This window comes from Centroberyx gerrardi, chromosome 3 (genome assembly GCF_048128805.1).
Source record: "Centroberyx gerrardi isolate f3 chromosome 3, fCenGer3.hap1.cur.20231027, whole genome shotgun sequence".
Classification (NCBI taxonomy): Eukaryota; Metazoa; Chordata; class Actinopteri; order Beryciformes; family Berycidae; genus Centroberyx; species Centroberyx gerrardi.
The window spans coordinates 4,292,000-4,311,286 of NC_135999.1; the positions used below are offsets into that span (position 1 = coordinate 4,292,000).

General features: G+C 42.6%; 1 protein-coding gene across 1 annotated transcript in view; it reads right to left on the reverse strand.

Moving 5' to 3' along the window:
- Positions 1-19,287, reverse strand: part of prkcaa (protein kinase C, alpha, a) — a 187,573-nt gene that overhangs the window by 57,123 nt on the left and 111,163 nt on the right. The window contains exons 6-10 of the mRNA XM_071923327.2: positions 12,779-12,935; positions 12,142-12,276; positions 10,669-10,762; positions 1,406-1,549; positions 630-803 (exon numbers count right to left, since the gene is read on the reverse strand). Of these exons, the coding sequence (XP_071779428.1) occupies positions 630-803; positions 1,406-1,549; positions 10,669-10,762; positions 12,142-12,276; positions 12,779-12,935 (704 nt within the window). The remainder of the gene's footprint in view (positions 1-629; positions 804-1,405; positions 1,550-10,668; positions 10,763-12,141; positions 12,277-12,778; positions 12,936-19,287) is intronic.

Below are 19,287 nucleotides of genomic sequence, written 5' to 3' on the forward strand. Positions count from 1 at the left end.
GCCATGCCGGCACAAAATGGATGCCACGCGGCTTGAAAACGCTGCCGCCGTCTGTTACAGCCTGAGTGACTCTCCAAGACAATTAGCCCCAAAGTCAATGAGGGAACTTATTGTGAAGAGGATCTGGATTGGCATTTAGGAAGTTTTGTTTCTGATTTGAGCAGGTGTGAGTACAGGGCAGGAGTGTGTGTGTGTGTGTTTCTTTGTGTCCATGGTTAATTTAAAGCATAAAAAGATTAAGGAAGCAAGAGAAGAGAGAGAGAAAAGACTGAAAAATATGTTAGATATTGATATATGTTAGATTACTATGTAAAACAAAATTTCACAGAACTTTCTGAGTGCATGTGTGCTTGTTGTTTGCATGTGTGTATGTGTGTGTGTGTGTGTGTGCATTTGTCTACATATTATACACGTACACACACACACACACACACACAAACCTTCGCCTCATAATTGCTTGTTTCCCTCTTCTTTTCTAATTGCTTTTGTCACATGCGTCCTCTGCTGCTCTCCGCAGCGCTTGATGACTAACCTGTTTTGGCTAAAAGCGCCTCGTGAATTAATTTGACCTGACCCGACCTGGCGTGACTCGTCCCGCCGCGCGTCCGGGAGCGCTGCGCGGTACCTACCACGGTCTGGAAGCACGAGTGGAGGTGCGTGAGGAAGGGCGGCTTGTCCTGCTGGGCCAGGACGCGCTTCTCCACCATGGTGCACTCCACGTCGTCGTCCTGGATCACCACGTCCTTCTTCAGGATCTTGATGGCGTACAGCTCCTCGGAGGACTTCATCTCGGCCAGCATGACCTTCGGAGACAGAGGGAGAGAGGGGGGGGGGAGAGAGAGAGAGAGAGAGAGAGAGAGAGAGAGAGAGAGAGAGAGAAAGAGAGAGAGGAGGGTAGGAAAAGTGGTGTTGATTTCACATTGATTCAATCCATCCATTCCAAACTGAGGTAATTATTTTGTTGTTGTTGATAGTTTCTGTTCTCTCCTTTTCACAATAAAAGCCCCCGGTGAGCCGTTCTGTATCGTATGGAGACGATGTCATGCCAAACTCCATTCAAAAATCGGATAATTTAATGATACTTTATGTACTGACAAACATACATGGCAGGTAGAACATGATGTAAGACCTTTTAGAAATAATTGGGGTCTTCTGGTAAATTCGGCAGATAAATGATCTACCCAGTAGCACTTTATATCAATAGAATCTTATTTGTCTTTATTTATCCTCTTTTATAATTGGTTCACACTTGCTTGCTACTGCCGACCATGGTGCATTTTGGTGGAAGAAGTAAATAAATGTTGAATAAATGTGCGGGTCTACATGTTCACGCGTCTGTGAAGCTTCATCTGCATGTATTTGTGTGTAACATTACCCCCCACCCCCCTTTCCCCCGCTCTCCCACCTTGCCGAAGCTGCCTTTCCCCAGCACAGCCAGGAAGCTGAAGTCGCCCAGCTTGACCCGGTCCAGGTTGTTGGAGGGCAGCAGGCCGGAGCGGTTGTCGTCCGTCGGGGTGATCACCTTCTTGGTGGGGCCTAGCTTGGCTTTCTGCACTCCGGGGGACAAGGGGAAGAGGGACACAGAGTGAGAAACGCAACAAACTAGCAGAGATTCACACGTACATCTACAAACGCAGATTGACTGCACGCACATGTGACTTAAAGCTGCACTATGTAGTTTGGCTGAGAAAAAAACAACTCCTAATTATAATATGCAAAAATCTTTGAAATATAGTGAACCAATGGTAAACTTAGGAGAAGCTTCTTTGCGTTGGATTCTTCTTTGTAAATGTAGTGAGAAGGCGGGACCTCGACAGGGCAACAGCTCCAGTTTCCCTCCTTGATCCGTTAATTTTTCCACCACTACAGTAATTTCATAGGTTTGAATTACATTCCTAAAATGACACAGGACAGCTTTAAGTGTTCCATTTTTACCTCTATGTGCACTCACACACTGCTGACTCACAGCCATACTATACAACACTTCATACAGCAGAACTCAAAAGTAATGGAGTGGAATGAAACTGAACTGTGGTGCCATTGTGGAGCAGATGTGATACAGACGAAGATGGCTCCATAGCAGATACATTTTCATCAAGTGTAGGATATGTTCCTATTAGAAACTTAAAAAAGATGCCTTGACATTGTGATGTTTTGTTTCTTTGCCATGCACTTGTCGCATTATCGGGGCAAAAAAGTATTTGCATTTGCTCCTCAGCCAATAACTTCTTCACATGAAAAACCAAGAGAGAAACTGATTCCTCATTGTATGACAAATACCTGGCAAAGAAATATAATAGAGATTCATTGTATCTCATTGTATGTATAGGAAACATAGAGACCATCTTGTATGTCTTGTGTTGATGCCAAAGGGACTTGAAACTTCTCACATTAAGACTACTGATTTTACAAGTGAGAAAGTGAAGTGAATCACTGGTTTACCTCCATTTTCTCCCAACAAGATGGATGCATGACTACTGATGTTAAAAGGGATACTTTTACCTTTTGACTTTTTGTTGGTTAGTCTTCTTGTCATATATTGTCCTAAAGTTTTCCAACTATGGCTTTGTAACGCTGGTAGCAATCCTCACTGAAACCAATGGGAAAGCTTGCAGCTAGCATTGCTCCAAGGTTTCCATGAGGAACAGTTTCTGAAGAAGCCCAAACAACTCAAAATGTCAAAGTAACCCTTTAATAATCTCCTTCAGACTGAGGCCCAGCATCAGTGGTCTGGCCACATACACTTATGCATGTATACCGTTATATACAGTAACTACACCTGTTCATTGGTGGACACTTTTATCCAATATATCTCCTGCAAAACACATGTTGAAGACGCCCCATCAGAACTGGAAACAGGCGTTGAAATCTCTTCTCTTGCATTTCCTCATTTGGTAAAGGCAAAGTTAAAAAGAGAAAAATACATTTCTATTGTCGTGATCGCGCCGGAGAGCCGAACCAAACCGATGATTTTTAGGTGACACTTGCAAAGAAAAAAGAACGATGTAAAAGAACGATGAGGATGACACCATACTGCACATGCACCTCCAGACCAAATAAGTCTCCATCATGTTGAACAGGATTCTCCACTGTGAGTTTCCTTCATGCCAAAGTCATGCTCAGTTTCCCAAGAGGGCAAGATGCTCCTAGAAGGCGTCTAGAAAACTGCAGTGCCTCACCCTGAAATACACACACACACACTTTCATGACTTTCTTAATGCTAAGCTAAGATAAAAAAAAAAAGTGATTATCCGTACGTTTCGCTGTCTCTCCACACAAACACCCCACAATGCCACGTCCAGTATTCACACACAGCCAAGGCCAAACAGAGATCCAAACCCATGCTGAACCTCAACATCACACCTCTAATCTACCGACACACACTACACAAGAGGGATGATAGTGCGATAAACTGTCGATTTCCCTCACTTTTTCCTGACAATCTAGGGTTATAGAAGATGCATATCAAAATTTTATCCCAAGCAGTCCACTCTGTCATCTATATCTTCTTTATCATCGCTGACTATTGCAATTGATGGTAAAAAAAAAAAAACAACAACATCCATTGGAAATCTCTTATGTGATGAAAAGACAAAATTAAATGCTTTGGCAATGCTTCACCAAAGTTTGGTTTTATGGGGAAAATAATATGACTCAACAGCAAATGTGAGACAGAGAAGACTTGTGTGCTTTCTCATATGTATCGGAAGAGCAAGATCAGACAGTACTACACATGATATGCTGAATTTAAATTGGATAAATGTTGAGGAAGCGACAGGTTGTTTCATGTTGCTGTGCGAAGAAAATGTTTTTCAGACTGGCAAAATCTTTCAAATTCTTTCAAATGCTATTATTCATAAACCATCGGTCCAAACTCTGATTCACTGTCAGAAAGGGATTAAATGGAATATTTGGAATAGCCAATCATACTGGCATGATCAAGCTCTAGTTCTTTCTTGTCTATGTGGGAGGATGACTCTCTCTCTCGCTCTTAAGACATTTCAGGATGCTCAGTCTATTCTACATGGTTATGGATCCTGTTCCAAACTTGCAATCGCAACTATCTGATTGTACATTTCTTAAAGACTGCTTTTTTGACCAAAAGTGACGCCCAAAATGAGAAAAAAGGGGCGGCATCCAATAACAACTGGTGTGACAGAAATCCCAGTTTACGGCATCGTGTCACATTTCACCTTAAGCAATTACGAAGTGTTCCGACTTATTTACTAGCAGTCTGAATGACAACGGATGTGGAGCAGCTTTAGTTTGGTTAATGGCGTCTACCATAGTCTGCTACTAACAGCGGAGAGCGGCCAAGCAGAGCAGACCACACCAAACCACAGCACACCTGTAAGCTTTAGCCAGTGAAAAGAGCCTGGCCGAGCCGAGCCGAGCCGAGCCGAGCGAGCAGCCTTACTTCCTTCCTCTCAGACGCACCTGATCAGAGTCTTCCGCAACTGCCCGGTCCTGAAACCACAGGGAGAAGGGAGCCAAAATGGCCGACTCACTCAGAGCACTTGATAACACACCGACGGAGCGGCTGTAGGCTCGAGCCACAACGGCCGACTCACTCGTGACACTTTAACACACAAACAGGCAGGAGGTGAACCACAATGGCCGGCTCACTCATTCACACACACACACACACACACACACACACACACACACACACACACACACACAGAAGAGGACTGGTGGACCTGAATCAAGCTTTACTTGTAAAGTGGCATGTATTTCTGCACAAATTTCTAGTCACAAATAGATGAAACACATTTTCTAAAAGAGCGTGTGTGCTTGTGAGCACAGTGCGGAATGATTTTTATTAGTTTACACTGTCGTTGTTTGTTTACATACACTATACCAACTGCACTGGCATAGTGCACAGTATGATTTGAGGAAAGTTGAAAAATGGGAAAGAAAGTAAGAAAGAAAGTAAGAAAGCAAGCAAGCAAGAAAGAAAGAAAGTAAGAAAGAAAGAACCAACAAACAAAAACTACCATAACAAGCAACATGAAACATTTGTATGGAGAATAAATGAGGAGGAGTGGATTATACCTTTAAAATAGGAACAGTGTGAAGTAGTTATGAAGTATGAAGAAGTAGTTAGATGTTAAGGTGAAAGAATAATAAGAAGTAGCAGAAATACAAGGACAAAGGCCTAGTAAGTTCACACACACACACATACACACACACACACACTACAGGAACACAACAGCTCATTATGCTGCCAGCAAGCACTGGCGGTGTATTTAAGTGCAATGGCGACATCTAGTGGTCATGTTGGGTTTCTGTATGCATTAAGTGTGTATTACACAGTCTAGGGTTACAAATACAGTAGAGATGCTTTCCAGGTAGATGAAGTAGAAAATATGGCAGGTGAATGAGAAGATCAAAAGAAAAAAAGAAACATGGCCACTCACTTCTAGGTTAGACACAGAAACACATGGACAGCAAGGTTAGAACACACACACACACACACACACACACACACACACAGAGACAGGCGGGTGATCCACAGACAAGACAAGACAGATATACAACACATAGACACAAACACACACAGTTACACAGACAGGAACTGTGAGCATGACGGTGTCAGCATTTACTAACAATCCCCCTTTTGACAGGAAAACCTCTGAAGAAGAACCCTCTATCTGAAGAAAGAAAGAAAGAGAGAAAGAAAGGAAGAAAGAAAGAAAGATAGAAAGATAGAAAGAGGGAAAGAAAGAGAGAAAGAAAGAAGAAAGAAAGTAAGAAAGAGAGAAAGAGAGAAAGAAAGAAAGAAAGAAAAAGAAAGAGAGAAAGAAGGAAAGAGAGAAAGAAAGAAAGAAAGGATGAGGAATAACTGTGGCATCTAATCTCCTCCCACAAATGCCTTTCCCCAAGGTGCTCAAAGAAATTATCCCTCTGTAATTATCTTTTTTTTTTTCCATTTTCATTATCCAACTCTCTTAATTTATACTGAAGTGCCAAAATGCCAGCAATTTCATTTCCAGTTCCATTTAAATCACATTGTGATGGCTGGGCAGTGTCTATTCTGAGGGAAAGTAGCCATAAGGCCGGTACAGACAATGATTTATTGGAGAAATATCACTCTGCTTTTTTCCCTTTCTTTCTTTCGCTGATCCCCGCCCCACACCCAGAACAAATTGTTAGTAAATTTGATCTATTTGCAGTAGCCTGGAACCACATACAAATGATCAGAGAAGAGGAGTGGAGGAGTGGAGGAGTGGAGGATTGGAGGAACAAATCACCACAACAAGTGAAGAGAGGAGAGGAGAGGAGAGGAGGAGAGGAGGAGAGAGGAGAGGAGAGGACAGGAGGAGAGAGGAGAGGAGAGGAGGAGAGAGGAGAGAGGAGAGGACAGGAGAGCTACCTTTAGGTGATAGTTAATTTGGCAGTCCTGAGAGTGAGAGGGCAAGGGGAGGGGAGGAGGGAGGGGAGAGAGAGAGAGGAGAGAAACTCTGGCGTTAGATCAGACAAGACAAAAGGATGAAGAGGCATTTTGTAGGTCTCACCAAGCACACAGGAGAGAGCGGGAAGCTAGGGGAAGAAAGGGAGAGAAAGAACCACAGAGGGGGGTTCACGGAGAGGCAAAAGGAGAAAGAAGATAGAGGTTGAGACATTCTCCAGACCATAAAGTCCAAAACAGATACAATAAAGACAACAGGATCAAACTTGTTGATCCCTAAACTCTTCAAACCCTCCAACTCTTCAAATGAAAATGATCGAAAGTGAATGTTTATTTTTCATGAATCATGTTTAATAGGTTATGTTTTAGGGTTGCAGTTGTTCTGCAGAGGAGAGAGAACAACTGGACTGATGAACAAGGAGACACACTATCAAAGTGTTGGTGATTCAGGCCTTACAAAAATATAAAAACATTCTACACATCTATAAGTCTGTAATGTAGTTAAGTTCGTAAGTTGTGCTTCTTAATAATTGGTCATTTTCAACCTGGACCCTATTTTCCCATCTATTTCCATAATAGTAATCGATTCTGACCAAAATCCCATCAGTTGCTTCACTATAGAGCAACTTGGATCTGCATTACAGTCCTATAGAGCCAGTGGATTCCACAAATGAACCCCAAAAGCAACCAAAGGCATGTCTTCTTCAACACATTTATTGGTCACTCTGTAATGAGACATGTTGGTAAAAAGATTTCAATGAAAATGGTCTTAGTCATGCTCTTCTTGTATAGTTTTGACACTTCGAAGTTTGTAGAGTAGTGCAAAATGTGGTGAAAGTCATGTCATAAGGTCATAAACAGAAAATTGAAATACATCCATGTCTCATTACATCTCATCTCATTACATTGGGTGCTTTTGGGGTTGATTTCTGGAGGATCCATTGGCCCTATAGGACTGGTATTGGGAGAGCTGCAGCACCCTGGTAAGCAAGACGCTGGCTGTGAAGCAGCTGATGAGATTTTGGTCAGAATCGATCGGCAGGATGGAAAATAATGGGGAAAATAGGAAAGCTGGTAGGGAGACACAAGACACAAGAGAGAAGGTTGTGAAGGAAGAAAGGCTGAGGAGGAGAAAAGATTTTAGAGGAATTCACCTACTACTACCCACTACAATGTCTCTGGATACTTTCCTCTCTTCTATCCTATTCTGTAAGTCTTGTATATCTGTATATCTGGTAAACTGGCTGGTTGAAAGTAAGAAAATATGGTAGGTTCAGGTACAGTTAGTCAGTTTTCTGAGAACAATACACATCTGTAGCTGCTTTTACAAATGACTGGAAACGTTGTTGTTCCTTGTGTATCAATGTAAAAAGTCGAGTGAGATGAAACAGAGCATAACCTTTCTGAAATCACTTTGTGTGTGTGTTTATTTGTTTGTGTGTGTGTGTGTGTGTGTGGGCGTGCTGGTGTCCCGCTGTGATGTCTGATATGTCATCGCAATGACGTGGGATTGACACTTCAAAAGCCTGGGGGGCTGTACTATTGTCTAACTAGTGTGTGTGTGTGTGTGTGTGTGTGTGTGTGAGCAGGGTGGAGGGCCAGCTGTTGAACTCTCAGCTGACAACTGACACACAAAGCACCGGCACCCTGACTCAGGACCACAATGCATCAGGCCACGGCGTGTACATATGTTGGCGACAGGTGGACCGACTCTCTTCTAAACCTGCTGTGACTTCCATCAGCACTCCCATTCTCCCGTTTTCTCTGTCTTCCCTCATCTTCTCATCCCTCTATCCTCTTCTCCTGTCCCAAAGAAAAGGCCCAAAATGCCCCGTCGTCATCCTATCATCGGCCTCATTTACATTGTGTCTCCAACTGACAACTGGACAGCTGTCTGGCTGATTACAGTGACTTACAGCCTAATTCACTGTTTCTATTGGCTGTTTCTTGGCGCAGGAATTCTTTCATTCTTTCATAAGTACAGTACATACAGGCAAAAAAGAGCTTTTTGAAGCTGTAAAATGTTTGTTTACACTGGTTATGTTTAAGTAAAACAAACCTAGTTTTGAGTTATGATGAGTAATGAAAATTGGTCAAAAAAAAAAGCTTATTTTCCATATATGAGGCAAACATCTTAGGTAATCTATGAGAATTTACAATGAATATAGATAAATAAAATCCTCATTGGGGCTTTAAATTCACAGTACAGTGTCAAAGCCAGGTGCCAGACAGGATCTTGGCAGTAAAGAATACACATTGACAGGGAGTGATGAGACTATTAGAGTTTTTTTTTGTTTTTTTTAGCAGGATAAGATACATCCTACGAACTTGCATTGTTGTGGGTTTGAATCCGAATCCCGACCTCTGTCACATCATGCCCTCTCGCTCTTTCTCATCTTGCTCGTCCCTCTCCCCTGTGTGAAGCAGAAATGCCATGAAAAATCACCTCTCCTCCTGGGACCTGGGCTCCCATTGAGAAGGCGAACCCTATTACAGACAATCAGACGGCCACAGACAGAGCTGCTTCACTCGCAGCAGGCCAAACACAGTGATGTTGCAAATTGGCCCGAGAAAAAAAAGGAGCTTGCGGTTGTGTCTCATCAGCGACCTCTCCTGTATGTGGGTGTGTAGCATTTGAAATGACAAAGAGGTGGAGGTTGACGGACGCTTTCTGGGTTTAGACGCTCAAATGCTGTTCACAAAAGTCTCTTTTTACCTCGGCGCTATCGGCAAGGTGCTATGGTCATCAAGAGGAAAATTCAGGTCAGTCAATCGGGGGTGAGACACGTCACTCCTGTATACCTGGACGCTATCAAGCTTCATTATGGTTTACTTGAGAAAATCGTTTTCTATAAACCACGTCTGTGAGGAAATAAAAGTTACCTGTAGAGAACATGAGGGAGAAACGCACACGAAGAATCGGGCACATTGGTCATTAAGAGACCTGTGCATTCAGGCTGCTTTCACCTCAAGCAACCTGTTGGCTATTGGCTATTGGCTATGACCAATGGTCCATTCAAAAGCTTAACTTTATCATTACATCATAGGCACTTCACTTCTGGGCACTTAACTCATCAAAGAGACTAAAACTCTTTTGGACACTGACCAGTAAAAGGTCAGGCAACTGAAAATCTGAAAATCTGAAAATCTGAGTGGAGTGCAGTTCTAAGATGTTGAGCATCAAAGATTTGACACACCAGCCGGCAAAACTGTTAAGTGCTTTCTATCTTTTGAAACAACCGTCCTAGGTGATTAGCCTGAGCGATGATACATACAACAAGATGGGGGTTCAGAACACCCTCGGCCTTGCGTCATATAATCAAGTCTTCAAATAATGCAGTTGTCAAACAACCACTGGGATGAAAACGCCTCTGTAGATCATAAGACATCTGTCAGCGCACTTCCATTTCAAAGAGATGCATCAGAGACTGTGGGTGGGCTGTGTTAGTTCGACACCAGACTGGAATCCCTCTCATGTAAGAACAAAACCCTGTTTGCCGATTTCATGTGGAGGAGAAAGTCGCCGATGCTCAAAACCTCATGAGGTGAGGAGGTCTTTGAAAGATGCAGCCGTCGCACCGTCATTTTTAATTTAACAGCACGTCCCGTTGCCATGGAGAACGCGTGACGGTCCGTGTATCATTTCCAGATGCTGCCGGACACGCTTGCTTTAGAGCTGAAGACGTGGATAAGCAAAGAGATCCATTTATAGTGGATGAAGGGAAGAAGTTGTCGGGATTTAATTAAATGAGATGAATGAAGTCGGAGTGGCTCAGGAAAGATGCCGCCAGGTTTCAAGGGCTTAGTATGATAAGTGGTCTTAGGTACCGACCTAGGCGTGACAAGTGTGTCGATTACGGATGTACCGCATCGACTACAATGGTGACTCAAACTTAATCGCATATAGACAAAGACCGGAACATTTCTCACACGTTACCCAACAGAAAAGACTCTTAGACAAGCGACCTTGGACGAGAGAGAAAAAGAAAGTATTTCCATTAAGCTAAAAGACAGAGGAACAAGTATCAGAATTGAGAAACTGTAATATAATTGTACACACTCTAGAGAAGACACTAAGTCGATTGTCACCTCAGAATTCTGACAAAATATTAGATCTATTGTTAAAAATAGATTAACAAATCAATACATAGATAGATAGATAGAAAGATTGATAGATAGACATGTTAATTGGCTCAAAGCAGGAGTTTCCAGATTAGCCAATGACAGTATGCTGTTTATTCCAACCCGACCCTCACCTCAAATTTCTGTCTCAGCTCCTCGTTCCCATCATCCTCCTCTGAGATGGGCACATTGTAGTACTCCCCCTCCTCCTGGCACAACATCTTATACCTGGAAGAGAGAGACAGAGAGAGAAGGAAGACAGAGAGAGAGACAGCTGATTTATCCTTCTACCCTCCCGTCGTCTTTTCTCCCCCGTCCACTGATTTACACCCGCTTGGCCTGGAGATGCAGCTCATCATAAACCGATAGTCTCTTTGGCTCCAGTGAATTTGGCACCATCTAAGTCATGACATACATCACAGTGTTTATGAACCAGGGTTAAGAGGAGGCAGCTCAAAGCAGACCTGAAGCCGGTCGTCAATTAAATAAGTGCCGAACGGGAAACTTTTGCACCTTTGGGGCAAAGCTGGTGGGGCCGTTGTTCCAGGCAGCCATCGATCAGTGCCAGGGAAGTCACTGGATAAAGTCTAGACCATAACTTACATACTCCAAAGGGGGGTGTGCGATGTGCAACCTGGGATGTCAGCTGTGATTTATGAGGTGTTTTTTTGTTGTTTTTTTTACCAGCATGGGTGCAAAGAGGCAATGGAGATAAAGATGATAAATTACCAATACTTAACTGTACTTTTGTTTCTGGGTGCTGGTGCTATTACTGCCTGTTATGGCTACTATGGTCACTATTACTGTTAGTACTGGCAGCACAACCATCATTATATTTATCACATTACTACATTATTGTTACGTATAGTCTGATTGGCTGAGTCACGTTCGTAATGCGCTGTAAAACACCAGATAGAAACATTTGTGACCATATAGCAGTTAATTTAAATATTTATGATATAATATTAGAATATATAAATGCATACTGCATAACAGTGATATATTCATTATTTACATCAACAACTGAAAAAACACTCATGAGGGCTGAACTATATTGCTTGGTGGAAGAATAATGACTATTATTTAACTATTGTTGATTAAAAGTAAACTATTTATTGAATATTTGCATTCTTTTTTGCATAATGCAGTGTGTCACCTCTGTTTTATAAAAGCAAAAAGCGATAAGCCATGAGAGGTTGTGTTTTACAGTGATTTTAGACCAGCTAAACAATGCCTATAACATCTCTTAGCTGTATTAACATTACTGTAAAGCACGGCCTCTAATGGCTTACTGGTTTAATATTGTGAGAGTTCAGAAAGGTGGTGTTGATGGTACAGATGGTGCTGGCAATGATGGTGGGGATGGTGAGGATGATGGTGGGGATTACAATGCGATGTTGCATTATGCTGCTGTTGCAGAAAAAACATGCGACTTTTGGTGTTTTTCATGGTCTTTTATGTGTTCAGTGAGTTTCATAGCCGGTGGGCATGAAACTGGAAACCCACTAAAAACCCACTGGATAATTTTCAAACAATATATGAGGGTCAATGACAAAATTAGACACATGGTTCTGTCCACCAACAGTGATTACAGAAGTGAGTCTTACCAGCCACAGACAGGAGCCTTCATGAGCTCCGACACGCCGAAGGAAAGCGCTCCCATAAAGTCATTCCTGGTGGTCCGGTCCCAGTCCCACACCTCCACCGACAGCCTGCGGTCCTTATCTGTAGGCTTCAGCTTGCTGTGCGACACACAGATGGCACATGTACACATTATTCAAAGTACATCAGTTCAAATTTCAATCAAAAAAATACCTAAGAACTGTTAAGAATATAAACTATAAACTGTTTTTGCAAAGAACTCTGTAAGCACTGTAATGTTGTTAATGAAAGTGCTACCTAGTTATTATTATTATTAGCAGTAGAATTAGTAGTAGTAGCAGTAATAGTGGTAGTAGTAGTAGTAATAGTGGTAGTAGTAGTAGTAATAGTGGTAGTAGTAGTAGTAGTAGTAATAGCAGTCGTGATAGTAGTAGTAGTAGTAGTAGTAGTAGCGTTTGTAGTGTTTTATGTAATGATGACATTATATTTAGAGTAATCATAATACCATATAATAAATATCCAAAAAGAATAGGGGGACAGCAAAAAAATATGTTCAAATGACATCACAGTTAATACATGATAATAACCGAGTGGGCCTGCTGTAGGACGGAGCCTATGGGCGACACCAGCTAATTCACTCACAAATTAAAGGTCTCATTCCAGGTGGGGTTGAGGCTGGAGCGGATGGTTTTGGTCTTCTGCTTGGTCTCATTTTTAGGGTCTGGTATGAGCTTGAGCTTGACGTAGGGATCAGACAGGCCGTTGGGGTCCATGGGGATCATGTTCCTGCCTTCACCCACTGAGGAAGGACACAACAAAGAGAGGGAAATGTTACCTTGTGCACAGAGACACAGGTGAAGTGCCTAGAGCATTGCTAATATGTTACACTGGCTCTGAAAAAGCTGTGGTTTGCTGTCACTGCTTTCTAGGAGAGATCCAAAATGAAAGCACAGTAACAGCCAGTGAGCATCGTGCCATATAGGTAGCAAATGCATGAAATGTTATGTGTTACTGTGATTTGAAAGTGTAAGCTGTGTCATGCTTAAGCAGGGGCAGACTCTCTCCTTATGCTCCTGTGTTTAGCATTTAAGTAAACAAGGACACACCAGGGACATTAGCACTTCATTAGCCCTGGGCCATGGAGCACCGCCAGACCTGGGCTACAGTACAGCACATACACACACAGAAATTAGTGCACACACACACACACATAAACATAAATGACTGCACATATAAGTGTAAATGAGTGTGCACGTACACATACACTACACGGATCTATGCACATACAGACCATACATGTGCCCACAAAGGACATTGCGTGCACACATATATTTGTGCCCACCCACACACACACACACACACACACACACACATGCATCTACACACCAATGCACACAGTATCCCCACAGGGACTGGGCGAATGCCTGCCTGCCATGCCTGGCTACCCCTCGGCCCCCAGAGACCCCAGAACTCTCTCCATGTGGCCCTGTCAGTCACACTACAGCGGCGGCCCAAGTGGCGAAGATGATGTCTGACCTTTGACCTGGAAGTGAAAGCGCTAAGTGACTGCTGTAAGACTGCGAGACGTAGGCTAACTGCTGAGCCGCTGGTAAAGCCTTTTGTTACAAATTGGGAGGACGCAATATGATAAGCCATGGGCAGAGAGCGAGAGAGAGAGAGAGAGAGCGAGAGAGAGAGAGAGAGCATATGCTTGAGGGGCAGGAAAGTTTCTATGATGTACCGTCACATATGTTCAGTTAAAAATCAGAAAATGGCATTAGAATGTCCATCATGTGCACACATTACTATCTTCCTATTACAACACCTTATACTGAGTTGTGCCCTGCTTTGCACAACCCATGTCCCAACTGCCTCGAGGCTTACAAACCTCCCTTGCACTAGTCTCCTCCGCTTTATCATCTCCGTTTCACAGCGGGCGAAACGGAACGGAAACGGATTCGATGCGCAAACTCAATAAGGGAGCATGGAAATGGCAGGTGGTCCCCAATGTTTTGTACATTCACTGTAAGGCGTGCGGCATCCCTGACAAACCAGCTGGCTGCGCGGCTCGCACTGTAGGCTGAATTATAGCTCTGCCTTGACTATTAATAGCCGCAGGCTGACGGAGCGCTCGGCGATTTACACAACGCGCACAATGAGGATGCGGAGGGCGTGATTCCACAGTGTCTAGACGTCCGCGAGAGCAACAAGAAAATGACCACCGTTCACACACAATCACAATCGAGCACTCCGCTCTCTGCTCCGCACACACAATGAGATGTGACACACAGACAGCAAGCCGGTCCAACGCACTGTTTGCATGTAAGCTACTGTATGAATGTCAATAAAGTAAGCTGTCCCCAGGCTTGTATTCAAAATTCAGTCACACTTTGCATGAGTTCTGGTTTATCTCACATGCGCATAAAGTTTCACATCACATCACTCTATCATGATGTGGTGTGCTAACAGTGGCATTGGATTCAATATTGTCAGAACAGATGCATAACATCTGAAGGAGAGTTTCATAAATCTACACACCATATTCATGAATACTGATCCGATCTATATGCCCAGCTTTCTTTAGGCGTCCAGGTAATACTGGACTTTGAAGTGGAGCTGTACTGTATGTCGATTTATTGAGCGAACCAAAGCTCCCGCTCGCATGTTTGTGTTTTCAACTTTCACATGTTCGTCCCAGAAAGCTCCTTCTCCAACTCTCAACTCTTACATTGCAAAAGGTCAGGTTTTGAATATTTAACACGTCGTCCAAAGACGATGTATGCAAAGTCCCGGCACCCAAATGACCTTCTGACAAAAGGTCTCGAAATAGACTTGCAAAGGGACATTGTTCAGCGGCAGGTGTTGTGTTTTGAGTGTTGCGTGCGTGTGTGTTTGTGTGTGTGATTCAGTGGTCACGCTAGTTGTGGGTAATACCATTTGCCTGCATTATCATAAATAAATCATTATCTTCATCATTTCCCAGAATATTTGGCTCCTGTACAATGACGACTGTGGCTTTAAATAATCAGTTGACCCATGACTGAAGCTGCCAAACCATTCAAATCAAATGAAAATATTTGAGTTTTGAAGATACAAAGACATTTTCTGCTCCCACACTCCTTCAGTATTACAGTCTTTGCTGCCAGAACTGCTGCTAGAATATCAGGAAATCTATAGCTCAACAACTGTAAATTGCACAACTCTCTCAAGCTATAACTCTGTCAATATACCTTGAGGGCATTTGAGTGTGTGGGCTGTGCTTGTATCTGCCGTGTGTCTTCAGCTTCGCCCAGACCAGCAGGTGATGTGCTTATCGACTGCAAACCAGTCTCCTCCAGCCACTAAATCAATTTAAAGTGCGCTTCCGGTCACGGCCAGTAGGGGGAAATCTAGACTATCTAATCGAGCTTTGCTGCGCCTGTGCTTTTCCAGCGACACAGCTGTAATTATATGGTTTCACCTCCTCTCAGCCGTACAAGATGAATGGGTTTGTGTGTGTGTGTGTGTGGTTCTTCTCTCGTACCGGGGAGGGGTGAAGCTGCCAATCAAAGTGATCTGGGGTTTTGAAAATTCCTGCTTGGAAAAGAGGCTGGAGAAACTGTCTGACTATCCTTTCCCCACTGCACTTTAGGGAGCATCTTAACGTCTTCACCAGCAGTCACCAGCTGGAAAAAAAAAGCTCTCAGAGACCTTTCTGCCAAGTTTCTGCTGGACTGGATTCTGTGTGTAAAAGTCGAGTCAAATCAAGTTGATTTGTAAAGCCCTTAATCACACATTTTGTAGTGTAGTGTGTGGATGTGTGTCATGTATCTGTGTGCGCTTCAGTTTTTTTCACTTGGAGACACGTGCACACTCACTGACACACACACACACATAAGAACAACTTGTTGACATCTGGCACCTTAAAAAGGGAATGTAGAAAAACCAAGCCAAGCTGGACAGCCACCAAACATCATGTACATTACTGGCAGATGAAGGACTTCTCTCCCTCCTGCAATCTAAAATTACAACTGAGCTTTACTGAACTTATTACTGTTAATCAGTGTAGCTAGGTTTTTATTCAGGACCGCCGATTGCCTCTTCAACCCCGTCCTTACTGAGGTTCTACTGCTGACTGTAAGAAGTTTTAATCCTTTTTATTGCTCCTATTTCTCTTCCCATGTCTGGACTTTCTAGGCCTTTCTTCTACTTCTTTAGTTCACTGGTCATTTTGGATTCCTGCGCACCATTTGGAAAACTTATTGCACACGCTCTGATGCAGAATAAATCTGCCTGGGCTAAGTACTTAGTTAAGCATCGCACAAAGTCTAGGCCAATAAATACCTGAATCTGGACTTTGGAAAATTCATAGAGCTCTCTAACCTGCGCTGTTGGAGAAATAGATCACAGGTCTGCAAGGGAAAATAAGTCTGAAAAGTCAATGTCTGCATTTTTCATGATCTGAAAAAGGCCAGCCGACCAAAACGTTGACTCAATTAGGACGCACTCCTCTGCATTTCTGTTTTGCAAAACCGAGTTATCGGCTGGAAAATTGTTTAAATGGTGATGTAACTCGATCTAACTCGGTAGGAAAGAAGGAAGGAGGGGAGGAGAGAAACAGTGAAAGAAACAAAGACGGAAAGAAAAAGCAAACAAAAGACAGAAGTGAAGGGAGGCCGAGGCGTGAGTTTAAATGTGTGTGTCGTGCCGAGGAGAGGGAGAGGGGAGGGGAGGCAGCACAGAGGCGACAGACTGGGAATACCAATGACATGACTTCTGGGAGTCTGGCAGCAGAGAGCACACTGCCAACAAAGTTCGGCCATTCTCTGTCTAGAAGTCCCACTGAGACACGGAGAGAGATGGAGAGAAGGAAGACAGACAGATAGAGGGAGGAGGGAGTCTGTGTGTGTATGTGCAGGTGTTAAAATGACAGAGAGGTGTAGATGCAAGAGGTGATTCTTAACAAAATGTCATCCATTCAGGAACTATTGACGACCAAGCGATTTTCCCGGGAGATTTACTATATTATGTTAAAAAGAGTAACACAAGAAATCTAGGTTCTGCACTATCACTGCCGTTTCCAAAAGGTTAACAAAGCCAAATGCACCTATACCGCTTATAGGCCTACATGTATAGAACTTAATGTTCAAGTTTGCAAAATATATATATAATTGCAAAATATAAATAGTAAAAAGTGAAGCTTCTGCACACCTGGGAAGCAAGTGGCAGGTGCATAGGAGAAAAGTGTAGTCCAGAAAACAAGAAAAAAAACCTCCTGCACACAGTCAGTATACTTGCACAGGATACTTTATTAAAACATTTCAGTCCGGAAGACCTTCGTCAGTGTGCAGGAGTTTTTTCTTGTTTTTTGGAAATAAGTAATTTTATGAATTTCTATAAATGTATATTCTTTAAGAGAAGATAGAATCATTTTAGAAATCATCAGAAATCATCATCATTTTAGAAAGAAATGAAAAGACGCAGAAGCAGCTTTTGCACTGCAGGAAATAATGTGTCTTAGTTTTGAAAATCTTTCTTTTTATGGACTCTCAAGGTTGGCAAGTGCGATCCAAGCAAGTCTGACATATTGCGATGTATTGTCAGTGGCTTAGCTTGTTCTCTAGGACGTGAAGCATTTTCTCCATGAGGGAAACCCCATCAGCTGTCAGTTACTGTACAAGACGTAAGTGGGTCTGAGTGTGGATATTACAGCATCCATTCCTCCGCCGGTTACAAGGTTTCATATGATCCACAACGCACAAAGCCTTGTTTATTCTCAGCTGACATTAGGTGAGGTCAGCCGTGTTTGTACTCCACCTCCCTGGGTAAACAAAGCCCATAAACCAGTTTCGCTCTCCACCCACCCCGTCTGTGCACCTCGGCGCTTCTTTGAAAACCCACTCCGCAAAAGACTGCACCAAAAAAAAACAACATGATTCATTAGGAAGCATGACTGTTTGCTTTGTAACGCAATGTTACATGGAAATGATTCACGCCGAACGCTCAGCGGCTTTGCTTCAGGATTCCTCTCTGAAGTGGAACAAGTTCTTTAGTCTTCAAATCTTACTTCTTTCTAATGCAAATCAACTTGACAATATTGTGGCAAAGTGACAATATCTTGCTACTAGTGGAGTGATCCAACATATTTCAAGATACTGTCACTTGTTTTAAGTGAAATTATCTTTTTCATTTTGTAAGGTAAACAAGATTTTTAGAATTACTTGTTAAGATGGTGCAGCAATGCCTGTACTTCAAATGTACACAAATACATATATATATTATATCTGTATAAACCTTGTAGAGATACCCAATATACTTTTCAAATTCAATACATACTGTATTCGGATTTAGTTTGAATTTCAAACTGCTCACCTATAAACACCATTTCCAAGGACCTTTAAGAGCATCCATTCCCTCCAATATAAGGCTTTACTGTGTACAGAGAGCAATAAAGCACTTGGGGCTGCATGGTTAGGCTATGATACGTATTAATATTGCGGTCATGATTATTTACATTTATTAGTCTCCATGGTTTAAGGAACACATTATATCAACATATTTCTATTCCATTTCTTTATTATTTACATCTACAGTTGGTTTCAATATTTAATATTCTGTGTTATAAATTGCATATATCTTGCTACTTGTATATTTTCTCACTTATCTCATGCTGCATATATTTTAATATCTTTGATAGCGCACATATTAACCTGGCTACATCATAGCGTTATTATGCACACCATCGTAATGCTGTAGTTCATTTTTTCACAAATTCATTCATACATTTCTACTTAACATGCAGTGGTGAAATTGTCAGTTGCATTATTTATTCCATTTGCATGTCTTTTCCCTTGTGCTGTATCACTTTTGCTGCTGCAACATCCCAGTTTCCCCACATGGATCATTAGAGTTTCATCTTATGTTATTAATTGTGGAAACTGAAATCATAATATATGATTATACACTATTAACTGTGCAGCGCTAAAGCTACCGTGGTCTTGTTTGATGCTGGACTGTGTAGGGTTGTGACTGACTGGCGGTGTAGGTGAAAGCAACAATAAGGCCTCTATGGCAGCTAGTCCCGGTCAGTCTCTACTGACCCCTACACACACACCCTCTGTGTCTGGCATTATGCAACCTGGCTTTCACATGCAGTGAGGATGACTCTTACA